A 17,585-nucleotide genomic window follows, 5' to 3' on the forward strand; every position below is an offset into this window, starting at 1 on the left:
TGGGAGCCGTGTCCAGGGAGAATATGTAGCCACCATGGGAATGTTGGGTGTCAGGATCTCTTGCCTAATCAGAATCATTGTATTCATACAAAAACAAACCTTTACCATGAGGGATGCATATCAATGGCTAAGCAAGCATGGCAGCCAATATCCTGTTGAATCACAACCTAGAGTCCAATTCTATGTCTGGATTGATACAATGTAGAAGCAAAGGTACAATATCAATGAGCATAGAGACAAAATGTCAACATAAAATTGTAAACAAAAGAACACAATATACACTTAAGAATCCACTAGTGTGCAACATGACAAGATACAATAGTCATCACCATTGATGAAAAGGATGAACAATGGTAGCCTTGCATTCATGCTGATAAGAAGAACTCTCATGTCCAAAGTCCTCACAATGAGATGCCAAAGTACTAGTGTAACTGTTAGAGCCTAGGACTAACCTACATAGCAAAAACTCATACGAGTGCCCTGGGAGCACCGCCAAAAGTGGTCCAACTAGCATGCACACATTTGAGGTGCCAATATAATGTCTAGCATAAAGACTTGCGGCTTGCAGTGGGGTTGTGGGATTAGTTTAGGCTAAATAGCTTAACACAGGTTTTTTTGCTTGTGTTTGTGTATTCTGTTGCTTTCTCTAGTGATCCTGGTTGTAGCTACTGTGTGTTTGGCTCTATATCACTCTAGATGTTCTTGGTTTGTCCTGTTTTGGAACTGTGCATATGTTAGCTGCAGCTAGTGATCTTATTTGGTCCCATCGATCCTAGTGATTGTCTTTCTTTTCCTTTGTCAGTCTTGGTCCTTGCTACTTATTTTTGTGGTTTGCATTGTTTTAGTACAGATATTTTTAAGAGTCTTTCCTTGAGAAAAGAGGTCATATAGCATCATGGTAGGCCTCATAATCTGAATTGGCATTTTTGGATTTCATTCTTGGTTTGTCCTCGTTTGGAATTGAGTGTGTTAGCTGCAGGTAGTGATCCTATCAAGTCCCATAGTCCCCATGATCATTTGTCTTTCTGTTTTTGGCTTAGTGTTGTCCAAATTCTGTTGTTTATGTTCTCTTTGAAATTTTAAAAGCTTAATTTTTTCTATTCTGTTTACAGATGTGCTGTCCAAATCCTCCAGTTTCTCAAGTAATAGAGAGACAAAAACATTGTCTTCTTGTGGCTGCATCTAATCCTCATCGTCTTCCAACTCCTATATTACGACCTCCTGTGCATAATTTAATTCAGCCGAGTACAACTGGTGACCCTCTTGCTGAGCATTGGTGGCTCACTGATGCTGACACTGTTGCCAAAGCTTTTGCACAGGCAAAATTTCTTCACATTACTGATGTTCTTTTTATGCTGTCATAACAGTGGTACGTTTAGTGTTTTTGAGTTTAAAAGGATCTGGTTTTGTTCAGTGCCTTGTCTCTCTCTCTGTCATTTCTCCACGACAACTTCCTTTACTGAAGTCCATCTTCAATGGGGTAAGTTCTCTAAAGGTTTTCTTATTTCTTATTTGAACTTGTGACAGCAAGCAAGAAAAGTAATGGATTTTGCTTGATCTTTGCCTTCTAATTATTAGTAGAATGGTTTGTTCATAATGATATAATAGTGTGACATGAAGATTATCATAACTTCTATCATGATCTCAAACTTTTGATGCTGGGAAAGTAGTATACAAGATTTGACACATCTATTTTTTGGCACCAATCTGCTTGTGCTTTCTTGCAAGGAGCACGACATGATACCTTGAGCTATAATTTGTTTTTTGATCAGAAGAGAGGCTTTCAATATTGGAACTGTATAGAAGTTATGTAGTTAAGCCATCCCCACATAGCGACTATCATTTGTGAAATGGGCTAACTGCACCACTTAAGCCAAACTCTGAAATGGGTCTTTAAGTCATGCGTTTTGTGTATATCCATAGCTTTAATTGTACGATACAATAATTTAGTGTGAGCTTGTATTAATAGTCTGAGCACTCATTGCATGAATGAGTGACACATTCAGATCCAAGCTGTAGATATTATGTATGCATTGAACATGTGATATGTATTGCTTTGGATGATCAGAATCTAACCTTAGGAGCTTTTGCAGTGACCCTTGCTCAGTAGATCTTTTTGAGGAGATTTGACCTGCCACATTTGCAAATTTAGCTTAGATTCTTTTTCATTCTTAATTGTGCTTCTTCTTATGGAGAAAACATAGATATAATATAACTAATCAACAATCTCTTTGTATTTTGCAGGAAAGACTGTTTCTTGAACTATGCTTCACATGTAATAGTTGAAAAACAAAAGCTTTGTGTCTCTCAATATATTTTTGCTGCAATCTATAGACATTATGTCACAGGGATATGCAATTTTGAGATGCTTTAATCTTGTTGATAACATTTGATTAAGTTATTAATCAAATGTGCAAGGTTGTTTAGCACATGTGATAAGATGGCAATTATTGCATGGTAATAGTCCAAGGACCCTAAGGATGCAGTGGATGTCAAAGGCAAAGGTTATTATAAGTTATACCAATTGGGTTTTGTTGGTCTGTTGGTGTTAGTTTTGGCCCTAGGACAGTTGTTTGGCCAATAAGTGTTAGTGATGACACTAAGGATTAGCGTTAATTAATTAATTAATACTAGTCTAAGGGTCAACAAAGTTGGGGACTACTCTAGGTTTCTAATGGCCTAGCCAATTTAATTATGGATGGGCACATTTAATTTTGGGCACGGTTAGAAGGGCTGAAATTAATTTTTAGAATTATTTAATTTTAAAAATTAATTTAATGATTGGATAATGTAGAAAATGGGGTTAGAAGGCTGCCACTTGGCAAAATTGCCCATGCAATCTGAGAAAACTTTTTTTTTGGGGCTAGGTCTCAGCCATTCATGAGTTTCAACGAGAGAGAGAGAGAGAGAGAGAGAGAGAGAGAGAGAGAGAGAGTTGTTGGTTTGATTTTCTGTAGTGGGCCACCAGCTGAGATAGGAGATAGGAGCTATTTTGGAGCTCACAACAGCAGGAAGACCATCATCAATAGCAGACGAGAGTATTCAGAAGTAGGCAATAGCATTCTGGAGGCTCTAGGTGGCAGGCAACAACATTAGGCTGCAGGCTGATTCTGGGGTTTTCCAGTATGAAATTCTGAATTCTCTTTCTCTGGCATTCGCTCACCTATTCCAACCCATTCTTAGGAGATCTCAGCATTTATGAGCCATTTGGAGGAGATCTCAGTCATATTTGGTGGATAGCAAAATGAAGTTTTGTTGTAAACTCTTAAAATCTTTGCAGAAATTAGGGTTTAGTAGCCTCCACGGGACCTGTGCCGATAGGTGAAGGCATTGTACACTGAAATTAGCACTTGAAATTTTTTGTATTGTTAGGGATTTCAGATGCCCAATCATTCATTGTAAATTTGTGGCAGCATTGGCCAGTTGGGGTCCAATTAGAGTAAGTTTTAGGTGAAATTCAGGGTGAAATTCAAGGGGCAAATTGCCCAATTTGTTCTCTTATTGCTAGACTAGCAAGGGGCTTTTGGATTAGCTAAGGAGATTTTGGAATCTTGTCCTGTAATCAATCCATTGGCAATTGAAGATAAAGAGATACGAAAGGGGATTTTAGTTTTGGGACCAATAGAGTGTGCAATGTCTAAGATTATTAAGGTAAATTGTGCATTTCAATTTATATCTATTTGCTGATTGCCGTAATTAACTGCTTGATTAGGGGAATTACCACTCTATTTGAGAAGGAAGATTGGTTTCATGGTTCCATTGTTGGGATACCACTCAATCTCTTGATTTGGTGGGTCCGAGGCACCAGATTTAAGCCAGAGCTTTGTGCTAGTGTTATTTTTTTCTTTTAGTTGAGAAATTATAGCAATATGTCTTCATAGAGTGAGATGGAATCAAGTAGTGATGCAAGGTTTTCATACCATGGTCAGCAAGTTGAAAATATTGTTGTTGGGCAAGATGTAGGGCCTTCAAGGCATAATGAGCCTGATGACCAGCAAAGTGAAGAGAAATTTGATGACCAATTCAAGAATCTGATGAGGACAATTACAAATCTCTTTGCTGAATTGGCAAAGGATCCTCAGCTCACTCGATTTTTGAATACTGAGAAGAAGGACAATAAGGGCAAGAAGAAAAAGTAATCTTCCACACCTTCGGGATAGTAAGGTGCATCGGAGGTAATGTCAAAGTCTTCACTTGAAGCTCCCAAAGATGCTAATGAAGCAAAATAGTTGGTATCTACGGGGCAAGCAATGTAAATGAAAGGCCATCATGGAAGTGCCAATCCAATGGATTTTGGACAGCAAGATGCATACTATAATGGGGCAATCATTATACTTTGGTGGTAGTACAACTTTTCATGCTATGATTGGACAGGGATTGCATACGGGAATGTATGACACAAATCCCTATGGTATACAGCAGTCAATGCATGGGGTGCAAGGCCCAATGGACTCGGGTATGACTGAAAATGTGTAAAAACGATATGTATGGCAGCATTGGCTTGATGCTTGGGGCACAAAGTAGCATGGTTGGTTATGCATCTGTACTCCCGAATGCTATGGGGCTCAAGGAATGAGTACTGGTTATGTAAATGCTTTGTTTGCTGTTAGTTTTGATGTAAATCAAGCAAATGCACTCTTTTTGTAACATCCAATGTATAACAACTTGACACGCAAAGGGGGCAACAAAAGACTATGATGAGGGTTAAAAAGCAGTGAAGTTTGAGTCCTTTAGTAGTACACCAGATAGGCTAAAAGCTTTGACTTTCATTTAGTAGTTTGATGTAGCCTATTCAGGGGGAAACTTCATTGAGTCCTGAAAAATTCGAAAGGTAGTCACTTTCTTGAAAAAAAATGCATTGTAGTGGTGGTCCACTCTTTTAATGCAAGGTAGGGCACTGTCAACATGGGTATAATTCAAACAAATGTTTACATTGAATCGGTCGACAAGTACCTTTGAGGTGGATATCATGACGGCTTGGAATAAGTTGGATGCTAAGAAATACAATAATTTGGAGCAATACAATAACAAGTCTTGGGATTTATTATTGCCTGTCACTTCTTATCACCTCGTATCTGTTTACGAGCAAGTGGGAAAATATGTTTGTTGGCTACCTAAAGGAATCAAAGATTTTCGCATTAAATTCACGGTCTCTAGTATGTCTCAGCTCATAGAGACTGTTGCTATGGCAGATGCTTTGCTATGTAGGAAGGATTCATGTTTCCTAAAGAGTGGGGAAAAGCCGATTAAAAAGAGTCGTTTAAGGCTGAAAAAAGGGGCAGATTAGAAATCAGCCTGAAAAGTGGCCAAAATAGAAAAGAAAGAGCTTGGAAACATTGACATAGTGTAGGGAATCAATGGTTGCAAATAAATGTTTCATTTTTGAACAGGAGGGTCACATTGCAAAGGACTGTCCCAATAGACAACAAGCTGAAAAATTAGAAAATCAAGGAGATTGTAAGGGAAAGAAGTCCATAACATTAGTGGGATTGGTGCCCAATGTTGTTAGTGATTAGCCCAATGATGATGCTATTCACTTATGCCGAGCATGGGGCAAAATCAGGAATCAATATGCATCAATATTCTTTGATAGTGGTGCATGAGTCATCTTCATCTCTGTTGATATGGGAGCTCATCTGGGCATCAGAGAGGATGCGATGGGACCTATAGGGAAAGTTGGAATGGCATGTAAAGGCCATTCAAAGCTTGTCACACTATTCATTGGAAAGCTTCAATTGCATATACAGGGATATGTGGATAGTGAAGAGTTTTTCATTTCTCTACTCGAGGGATATGATGCGTTGCTTGGTATGCCATGGTATCATCGTATGTATGCAGTGATTGATTCACGTGTAAAAAAGATTACTATTTAGCATAAGAGAAAGATACTCACAGTTGATGTAAAGTTGAAAGGAAAATTTGTCGTCCTTGTTGTATTTGCAAGTGCTATCTCTAAAGTAATGAAAATTCATCTTTCAACGTAGTTGGTTTTTGCTAAGGATAAGGATGATAGTGAGAATGTTGGAAATATGTCTAAGTTAGAGAAAGATCACATATCATTTTTGAAAATGTATACTGATTGCTTCTCGCAGTCACTTTGAGGGTAGCTACCGCTTGAATGACTTGAAGATCATGGCATAGATCTTATCCTCGGAAGTAGCCCACCTAACAAGCCACCTATAGAGTCAATGCAACCCAGTAGGAGATTATGAGTCAAGTGAATGAGCTGTTAGAAAGATGGCTGATTCAGCCCAATATATATCTTTTTTGTTCTCCAGTGTTATTTTTGTAGAAAAAGGATGGCTCATGGTATATGTGAATTGACTATCGTACTTTGAACAAAATCACGACAAAGAATCCATTTCCAACCCCTCGGATCGATGATGTCATGATGAAAAGTAGGTATCATCAGATACACACTAGACTGGAGGGTGTGGCTAAGATAGTTTTGAGGACATATTTTTAGTTGTATGAGTTTCTTGACATGCCTTTTGGACTTAAAGATGCTCTTGCTACTTTCAATTGGATGATGGATTGCATCTTCAGGCCACATAGAGGATTTGTGGACACTTTCTTTGATTACATGATTGCCTATTCAAAGAATGAGGTAGAGCATAGAAAACACTTGGACATTGTGTTCAATGAATTGCATAAGCATAGGTTGGTTATCAATGACAAGAAAAGTGAAATATTTTTGTATTGAATCCACTTTTTGGACATATTGTATTGGTTGATGGTATTCGCATGGATCTTGCAAGGTTGAGGTAATACAATCATGGCCACCTTTGAGAAATGTACATGAGATTTCTAGCTTCTTGGGGTTATATTTTTACTACAGGAAATATAAGAAGAATTTGCAAGTCTATGAGAAAGAGCTTTTGGCTGTAATTCATGCGGAGTTTTCATTGAAACATTATTTTTTGGGGGCTAATTTTATAGTGCAGATAGACATCAGACTTTGAGGTACTTTCTGATGTAGACAAAGTTGTTAGAGAAGCATATGAGATGGTCGAATTTTTTCTGTATGTTTCATTTTCAGATTATACATATTGATGGTAAAAAGAATGTTTTGGTCTCCATGTTTTATTTTCAGATTGTACATATTGATGGTAAGAAGAATGTTTTGACTGATGCACTGTTATGTAAACTACAAATTTCAGTTGTGAGCATGGTTTATCATACCGAGTTGGATGCCATGAAAGAGCAATATGCTGCTGAATCAGACTTATGGATTTCTGATGGTGCATGGATGATTGTGTGTCACAAAGAAGTAGAGGCCTAGAGTTATCGTTGAAAGTCATGTTCCTTTGTATATAGGATAGAGAAGTATTGAATCCACGGTCAAGGTAGTGGAACCTTTGCCAGCTTTGAGGTATGATGTAGAAAAGTTTGTTAGGACACGCATCGTATGTTAGAAGGTAGCTGGGCTTGTTGTAGCTTTTACCTATTCTAGATAGGCCTTGGCAGAGCATTGCAATGAAATTTATTTTTGAGCTTCATAGGACACCTACAGGGAATGATGGGACAGTGGAGATGTTGCATTCTCTGCCAATGCAAAAGGCAAAGGTGGCTCCTCCACAAAAAATGATGGTGATATAAAGAAGAAGGGTAGTAAGAAAAAAATTCAAGGAGAGTGTTTCTACTTCAAGAAGAAAAAATGTGCAATTGTAGATTGCCGTGTCAAGAAGGCAGATGAAAAGAATGGTACCCTTAAAAGTAAGGGGAAGGAGATGGCCAACATGGCAGAAGCATAGCTGGAGTTATTCATGGCAACCATCAAGGAAGTGTGTTTCTCGGCACAAGAATAATCTACCATTGATTCATGGGTATTGGATAGTGTTGTATCCCATTACATGACGAACAAGAAATGTCTATATAGTTCTATGCAGTCTCTATAAGAATCTCCATCATGTTAGATCTTTTGAGGTGCTATGTATTGGACCACAAGATAGTGGGAGTAGTATTGCTACTAATTAAGTTTGCTTACAACAACACAGTACGTAGTTTCATTGCCAAAGCTCCTTTTGAGGTGGTTCAGGGTGGCAAGAAGGTACTACCCTTGTAGACTAAGGATAAGATACTAGAGGCCGATCATTATGTTGAAAACTTAGATGCATCCTATACAAAGAGAGTATACACTTCCGAGATTACAAGAAAAGCAAAAAAAGGCAGCTGATTGCCATAGACGTTTTTTGTAGTTTGTAGAGGGCGATTATCTATTGTTGTGTTTTGAAAAGGCAAGGCTGAAAAAGTGAAAGGAAAAGAGGGGTTGTACTTGAAGTTGAGTATGAGATACTATGGGCTCTTTTAAGTATTGGAAAAGATCAGCAATGTGATGTATCGGCTGAAATTACCTTTATATTGACGGATGCACAATGTCTTTCATGTAAGTTTACTAAGGGCTTTTCACAGTGAGTTGCCAGAGGATGTCTACTGAAATTCAATCAGAGGTGGAGGAGCTGGATGAGATTTTTATACTGGAGCAAATATTGACAATAAGAAAAGAAAGATTAGAGGTAAAGTTTCCAGGAGATAACTTGGTGAAGTTTCAAAACTATTCACCAATGGATGCAAAATGAATGGAAGAGGATGGCTTGACAGACCATCCTTAGTTGTTGTAGCTTTACCTAGATGCCTTTCAGTTAGAGCTGACTTTAGTTTGGGCTTAGTCCGTTTTAGCAGAGCAGGGATCTGGAGCATTGCCTGATGCTCAAGAGGGAGTTAGCACTTTCACTCCATCAGTTTTGGACAACTCTCATGTATACTTGATCTCGGATGTATTCAACATTCATCCACGGTATTGGGTTGACAATATGTTTGTCATGAGGTCATTATTTTGTTGTGCTAGCTACTATAAGATGTATGGAGATGAGTATGGTTGTTACTGCGGCTTTGAGAGTATAGTTTTACATCAATTTGGATCAATTCATGATCAGTTTGGTATGATCTCTTGTTTGAGTTTTGAGATAAAATTCTGACGAGTTTTAGCTTAGTTTGAGAATCCTTTATGGTTACTTTTGGAATTAGTTTTGCATTAGTTTTTGTATTAGTTATTGATCAATTTTTACAATCAATTTGTGATCAGTTAGGGGTCACATTTGCAACAATTTATGATTAGTTCTTCGATTAGCAAGTGATTAGTTTATGATAAGTTTTTAATGGTTTAATGCTAGTTTCATGGATAGTAGCATGTTAGTGCATGCCATTGACAGTTTCAACCATGGTTTATGTTGAGAATATGCTTTACTATGGTTGTGAAGTCAGAACAGTTTAGAAATATGAGTTATGGATGCGTCCAATGGGTTTCTAGCAATAGTTTTGGACTCTTTCTCAATTTTATGTAATGTTTATGCTGGTTCGAAATTTTCAGCAGGTTTGGGGCATGTGGCGTGGTTAGACAATAATTTCCAATGTCGTGATTGTAATGCCTTATGGGAATTCTAGTGCAATATGCTTTTCCTTTGGTACAATGTAGTGCAATCGAGGACGGTTATAGGGATTTTAAGGAGTTCTGTCATGGGGACGTAAAATTTTTTGGTACTCTAATCTTAACGATTAGATTTGATTAAGTTATTAATCAAATGTGCAAGGTTGCTTGGCACATGTGATACACATGGCACTTATTTCATGGTAATAGTCCAAGGACCTCGAGGATGTAGTCGATATCAAAGGCAAAAGTTGTGATAAGTTATACCAACTAGGTTTTGGTGGTCAGTTGGTGTCAGTTTGACCCTAGGATTGTTGTTTGGCCAAGTATCAATGGTGACTCCAGAAACTAGTATTAATTAATTAATTAATGCAAGTGTAAGGGTCAACAGAGATTGGGGACCACTCCAGGTTGCAAATGGCCTAGCCAATTTAATTATGGATGGGCACATTTAATTTTGGGCAGGGTCAAAAAGATTGAAATTAAATTGTGAGAATTATTTAATTTTGAAGATCAATTTAATGGCTGGATAAGTAGAAAAAGGAGTTTAAAAGGCTACCACTTGGCCAAAATGCCCATGCAAATTGAGAAAATGTATTTTGGGGTTGTGGGCCTCAGCAATTCATGAGTTTTCAGCTAGAGAGATAGAGAGGAAGGTGCTATCTGATTTTCTTGTAGTGGGCAACCTTCTGGAGGCTAAGATAGCAGACATGAGTCATTTAGGAGCTGGTGACAGCAGGAAGACCATCTTCAATAGCAAGTGACATCATTCAGCAGTAGGCAATAGCATTTGGAAGGCTCTAGGTAGCAAGTGACAACATTAAATGCTGATCGGTGCAGGCTGCAGACTAATTTTGGGGTTTTCTCTCATGAAATTTCAATTTTTTTTTTCTTTCTCTCTCTTCCACATTCTCTCATCTATTCCAGCCTTTTCTTAGGAGATCTCAACATTTCTCAGCCATTTGGAGCATATCTCAGTCATATTTGGTGGATAACAAAGGTATTTCTAGTATAAACCCTAAATTTATGTAGAAATTAGGGCTTGGTAGTCACCTTGTTACCTGTACCAACAGGAGAAGGCATTATATTGTAAAATTAACACATGCAATTTGTTGTATTGTAAAGGATTTTAGATACCGAATTATCAATTTTAAATTTGGGGCAGCACTTGGCTAGTTGGGGTCCAATTAGAGCAAGTCTTGGATGAAATTCAAGGGACAAATTGCTTAATTTGTTTGTACTTAAGTATGGCATTCAAAAAATAAATATAAATTGCCACCCTATCTGAGAAGGAAGGCTGATTCACATTAGCTGAAAATAACCCGAAAACTGGTTATAGCCATGTGCATCATGATATTCCATGTCTTCATCATTGAATCTCTAAACTTCTCTTTCCTCACTTCTGTCGACATTTAAACTCATTTTCAGGCCCTCATTGGAATCACATATATTTCTCTTTGTGGATCGTGAATGAAGCCACAATCATTACTGGTAATGAAGAAAGGCTGAATCTTGCTCTCTCATGTACTTCAACTAGTAAATAATCACTTGGCTTGCTCGAGTGTGCTTATATTACTTGTAGCATGTGTGCATTTGTGTATCTGGTACATGACCTATGAGGATGAGTTTTATTTTTTTGCACTCTTGAGGTGATTGTAATTGAGCTCAATACAACTAGCTAGGCCAAGTTGAGGGGTTAAGTTTCAAGTAGTAAATAACAATTGTTTCTTTGCATATTGTATGTAGCATGCGTGCATTTGTACATTTGATGCATGATTTGTGAGTATGAGGACCTTTTTGTGACTCTTGGGGTGATTGTAATTGAGCACAGTACAAGTAGCTTATATGAAACGTCCTCCTAGGATCCAACTAGCACATGAGACATGACACAGGCCACATTCACGATATAAGGGGCTGAATGTCAGATTCACCTTCTAGCCATATAGCCAAAAGGGCTCATCCTCGAGCTTGGGAGCTAGCACGACCACATCCCAAGGGTTGGCATCCCATACCACCAACCCATACCATTTTGGTGTACGGATATATTGGCCAATGGGCCAAGAGTCCGATAGTGGTGATCACATAATGCACGTGCATAATAGGGCCTTGAGTCCCATAAATAGGACTCAACCGCCCTAACCTTGAAGTGCCCTTAGTGCATTTGCACCAAGTCACGTCATGACCACTATGGCCAATGCAATTAGCGGCCATTCAAATGACCAAGTTTGTAACACTTTTCCTCTTATGAATGATTGCTATCGTTAGTAATATCCTCATAAACAAAGTGGGGAGAACGACTCTTCAATCCTTGGACGTACGGACTCCCAAGTAGCCTCTGCCTCCGAGCAAATTCTTTGCTTGACCAAATATTCAAGATAAACGGTCCAAAAGGATTGTTTAGTCCTAAGGTCAAGAAAACCAATTTGGGTTCAAGTGGAATATATCAAGTAGTGTTCTTGAGCTATAGGACTTCATCAGTCGGAACAATCAATTCACCTTGTCCCAATTGTTGTTTAAAATAACTAATGTAAAACATTGGATAAACTTGGATTTGTGAAGGTAAATCCAGCTCAGACCATAATACCTCGAAGATAATTTATAGCATTTGCTAGTAGTCATCGAATCGGAGTCATTTCGAACTTTAAGGTACACCCACATGCCCTCTTGGAGCTCTCGATTAGTACGATATTTAGCAGCATAAAACGTGGCATGATCTTGGATTGTCTTAATGCTTTCCTTTAGAAGTGTTAACATCTCCTGCACATTGTGCAGAAAGTCAACCATGGACTGCATTTTCACCCCCTTGAGCTCAATGAAAATCGGTGGTTTTGGCTCATAACCGTGGATAAGCATAATTGGGCTATAACCATTAGCCGAATGCTTAGCACTGTTAGCTATAGATGGTCTATAATTAGTAATTGAATGATTAACACTATTTTAAGCAAACTCAATTCGAGAAAGGTAATGCTCCTTGTTAGTCTCTCTACGGGAAACATATGCATATAGCATATCTTCCTTGGTTTGACTTGTTCTCTTGGTCTGTTGGTCTCAGCATGCTCCAAGGACGACATGGACAATCGATTTTTCAAATTTTAGAAAACTATTTGCTAGAAATGGCCAATGAAGTTATGATCCTAGTCATTGACTACTTTGTTGGGCAGACCATAAAGTTTGTAAAGATGTTCAACAAAGAGACTAGCCAACTTGTGGCCGTTTACTGTTGTCTTTATAGGAATGTATCGAGCCATTTTCGTCAATTGGTCGACCATAATCGAGAGTGCATTGTGACCTTGATTCGTATTTTGGTAATCTTACTACAAAATCCATAGAAATGCTACTTCTCTCTCTATTGGAAATTTTCAAAGGATGTAGCATCCTTGCTTGTTTGTGGTATTTAATCTTATTAAGCTAACATTGTAGTGTGGGTACTCACACATATAAGACGCAACCGGTCTTAATGTGCAGTCGATAAAAGTAGCAAGTAACCAAGGCCAAAGTCTGGTGTATGTGAGGGTGCCTAATTCTTCTTGCGGATATCTTGATTATCAGACATACACACTTTGCCTTGTTTAAAAAATAATCCATTACAAACGGAATACTTTTCTGCCAAAGCTTCTTGGGCTACTAGGTTCCTTTTGAACTAATTGTTGGGATGAGTGCGCAATGGAATGCGAGATAGAAATGGAGCAAGAGCAGTGTTGAGAGTGAGAGTGAGAGAATTCCAAGATGAGTGCACTAGAAAGTCACGGTACACAAAGAATAAAATGTATTTATATGTTAGGGTACAAAATAAGGGTGTGTTCACACTAGAAAGTCATGGTACACAAATAATAAAATGTATTTATATATTAGGGTACAAAATACAAGTGTGTTCACACCCATATATGTCTATATACACGGAGATTAAGGGACTTTAAGCTAGCCAACTCCCACTAATCGGATACAATGCTCATGCTAATTCTTTGCAAGACTTTCAGTGAGAATATCTAAAGGGTTATCTTGGGTTTTGACCTTGGTTAGTATAACAAGACCATCATCCAAGTCTTGCCGAATGAAGTGATACCGAACATCTATGTGTTTGGTACGTGCATGAAACATGGTATTCCTAGCCAAACATACGACACTTTGGCTATCACAACCAAGCATTAGAGTACGTGAAGAGAGATTAAAATCCTTGACGAAACGGCCAAGCCAAACAGTTTCCTTAGAAGCTTTTGCGGCTGAAATATATTTAGCCTCTGTAGTACTCAATGCCACAATTTTTTGCAACCTTGAACACCAAGAAATAGTCCTACCAGCCAAAGTAATGATGTACCCACTGGTAGACTTTCTAGTGTCAAGATCTTCTACCATGTTTGAATCATAGAATCCTTGTAACTCTAGTGTACCCTTTGCATAGCAAATGCAGTTTTCCTGTGTACCTTTTAAGTATCTAAAGATACATTTCACTGCTTCCCAATGTGGCTTGCTAGGGTTAGACATGAATCTACTATCACTTTTCTTGTATACTTTTTAAGTATCGAAAGATACATTTTACTACTTCCCAAATGTGGCTTGCCAGGGTTAGACATGAATCTACTAACAATTCCCATTGCATGTGTAATGTTAAGACAAGTTGCAACCATGGCATATATTAAATAACCACAAGCTGATGCGTAAGGTATGCCCTTCATAGCAGTAGCAATTGCATCAGCCTTTGGGCAATCAGCTTTGCTAAGCTTTTGGCGGTAAAGGCATACCAAGATGCTTAGTATCAGCCATATTAAATTTGTCAAGTACTTTGCTGATATACTTGTCCTGTGAGAGAAATAAGTGTTGCCCTCTATTTCTTTTAATGCGCATGCCCAAAATGTGTTCAATTGCCCTTAAATCTTCCATTGAGAAGGTTGAACTCAGCTGCCTTTTGAGAGCATTCAAAGTACTGTTATGCTGTTCTGCAATCAGTATGTTATCCACATATAAGACCAACACAATAAGGCTTCCATCATCAGTCTTTTTAGTGTATAACAGTGATTTGCATGACCGCGTTTAATCCATGGCTGAGCATGCAAGTATCAAACTTTTAATACCATTGTCTAGGGGCTTTTTTGAGCCCATATAAGCTGCGTTTCAGCTTACAAACCAAATGCTCTTTCCTTGGAATAGCAAAGCCTTCAAGCTGTTTCATGTAAAGCTCTTCATCCAGGTCACCATGAAGAAAAGCAGTCTTCACATCCATTTGATCCAACTCTAAGTCCAAGGATGTAGTCAGAGCAAACAAAACACGGAGCGTAGTCATCTTTACCATTGGTGAAAAAACCTCTTGGAAGTCTATGCCTTCCTTCTGTGTATAGCTGTTAGCAACCAAATGTGCCTTGTAGTTGGGCTTTCCATCAATACACTTTACCTTTGTTAAGGATAGCTTTCCTATCCTTGGGCAAAGGTACAAGCTCCCATGTATTATTCGCATACAGAGACTTCATCTCTTGCTGCATAGCAAGCTTCCACTTTCTCTTGTTTTCACATGATTGCGTCTCTCTAAATGTCATAGACTCACCTTCATCAGTCAATAAAATGCAATCCAAAGATGACTGAAACCTTTGTGGCTGCCTTCTGACACGTGTAGATCTTACCCAATGATTTGTATTGTTAGGCAATGAACCTACATCCTCAGGTATGTGCACACCATCACTTCGTGGTTGATTTTTAGTATTTTCTTATTGCTGTAACTTGTTTTCAGCACGTTTTTCTTGCTGATATCCATTATCTTCTGGCTGTAGCACAATAAATTGCTGCTCATATTCAGCATCGAAGGGAACAAAATCTTTAGCTAATGGCTACTGAATGGCTGACTGTTCATGCTGAAATTTGACCTTCTCTTTGTCAAGGTCACCCTGTGTAGCATTGTTCAGCAACTTTGCCTCATTAAATACTACATCTTGGTTGCGTACTATCTTCTTGTCCTGAGGAACCCAAGCTCTATAATCCATCTCTCCTTCATCTCCATATCCCATGAAGATTTCCTTGATGGATTTCATGTCTAGTTTAGTCCTCTGATTTATAGGAATATGTACAAAGGCATCACAACCAAAAACACTCAAATGGTCATATGAAGCAGGTTTGCCAGACCAAACCTCTTCAGGAATGCCATTTTCCAATGCACTATTGGGAGAGTGATTGCATACATGAATTGCAGTTTTAAGAGCCTCTCCCTAGTACTGTTACGGGAGATTAGTTGTGGACAGCATGCATCTGACTCTTACAAAGTATGCGATTATATCCTTTAGCCACGCCATTTGATGCAGGATTGTAAGGGGCTATCAACTCCCTCTTAATGCCATACATCTCACAAAACTTTTTAAACTCATTAGAAACATACTTGCCCCCATTATCGATTCTTATAGCTTTTAACTTAAGCCCTTTATGGGTGGTAACAAAAGCATGAAACCTTTTAAAGGCATCCAACACTTGCTTTTTGCTCTTTGACACATATACCCATGAATTTCTACTGCAATCATGAATAAAAGTGACAAAGTACCATGCACCCTCATGTGAGTTCACAGGCATAGTGCACACATTAGAGTGTACTAAATGAAGAGCATTGAACTTCTTAATGACACCAGAGTAATAAGGAGACTTCACATGTTTTTCATATATGCAATCGTTACAAAAGTTGAGACTTCAAATCTCCCTAAAGAGGAGAGAACTTGAAGGCCTTTCTAGCCATATGGCCAAGTCTTTTGTGCCAAAGTTCATATGTGAATGAACTTCAGCCACAACCAAAAACTTACCAGGTAATGCTTTACAATGCAGATAGTACAAAGTCCCCTTTTTACAGCCTTTAACAATCAGCATAGAGCCCTTGTGGACCTTCCAAAATCCACCACCAAAGGTAGTAAAATATCCTCTTGTATCAAGCTGCCCAATTGTGACAATAGACTTTTCTTTATGCCAAGTACATATTTGACATCTTGTAAAATCAGATCTTGGCCGTTTGCAAGGGCCAAGTGAATGGTACCTACACCCTCTATCTCACATGCATAATTGTTGCCCAAGTAAACCTTGCCTCGGTAACCTGTAGTGTATTCAGAAAATGACTAAAAGGAGGGAACACCATGAAAAAAGGCAATGCTGTCCATTATCCATGATTGGGACATCCCATCATGAGCTGAAAGTAAGGTATCAATCACCTCCCTTTTGGTGATGTGCATATCACTTGCTGTTGCCATAATATCTACATTATTGCATGAGGTTGCAACAAGTATCTCTCCACTGTCAGAGAGAGACATCTTGAATGACCAAACTAGGTGCAACATTTGCCTTTGCAACTTCTTTGGAGGGAGCGTTGTCATCATCATTCTTGTCATCATTCTTTTTCTTTCCTTGTTGTTTCTTTCTTTCTTGCTCTTTCTTGTAGTATTGTCAATCAACTTCTTATGCCCTTTATGCCCACATTGATAGCCAGTGTGACAATAAATATTAGGCTGAATATTTAGCTAATTTCAGCCCAAAATTTTAGGAGAGATAATGACTTCAGCAATATCACCAAAAATACATTTGCAACAATCCTAGATCTGCAAATGATCACTAAGATTGCTGCAGCATGAATATTCAGCAATACATCATCTCAATAGGAGTTGCCTAACATGTGTACTGTATATATATGTGCCGAAAAGCACTTTTGATACACAACAAACACCAAAATTCTCTTCAATTTCTTTAAAATCTCACTTGTGGGAGATGATAAACTCAAATTTCATTGCTTATAGCACCAAGATTGCTTCAGCAATGTGCCCAATATGCATTTCACACATCAATTTTGTTAAAATTCACAAATCTCACCAGAAGCTCAAAAATTCATTCACGAATTTGCCCCAATTGCATTGAAAATTTTGTAAAATTTTGCAAAAGACCCAAATTTCTTGGGTCCAAATGTGCATCAATGTCAGTTAATTTAGCTCAGTTGAGCAAAAATTCATTGATACATGAAAAGCCCCAAAATTTTCAAGCCCAATGTGTATAATTTTTGCAATTTTTGAGTTCAGTGTGATTATTATGCACGATTGTATCAAATCTAGGAAAACCGCCAAATTTTCGAGCACAAATTTGCACAAATATGAGAACTATACTTATGCGTGAGAATTGTGCTTGGTACACACGTGTCTAAAAAATGACAATC

At 38.3% G+C, this 17,585-nt stretch overlaps 1 protein-coding gene across 5 annotated transcripts in view; it reads left to right on the forward strand.

Moving 5' to 3' along the window:
- Positions 1-17,585, forward strand: part of PFT1 (phytochrome and flowering time regulatory protein (PFT1)) — a 194,660-nt gene that overhangs the window by 80,308 nt on the left and 96,767 nt on the right. For all 5 annotated transcript variants that reach the window (XM_087689221.1, XM_087689222.1, XM_087689223.1 and 2 more), the window contains 2 exons: positions 1,113-1,319; positions 1,415-1,480. In XM_087689221.1, coding sequence (XP_087545347.1) covers positions 1,113-1,319; positions 1,415-1,480 — 273 coding nt within the window. The remainder of the gene's footprint in view (positions 1-1,112; positions 1,320-1,414; positions 1,481-17,585) is intronic.

The sequence above is a fragment of the Lygodium microphyllum genome, chromosome 12 (genome assembly GCF_053477565.2).
Source record: "Lygodium microphyllum isolate KBCC chromosome 12, Lygodium_microphyllum_v1.1.10, whole genome shotgun sequence".
NCBI classification, from domain to species: domain Eukaryota; kingdom Viridiplantae; phylum Streptophyta; class Polypodiopsida; order Schizaeales; family Lygodiaceae; genus Lygodium; species Lygodium microphyllum.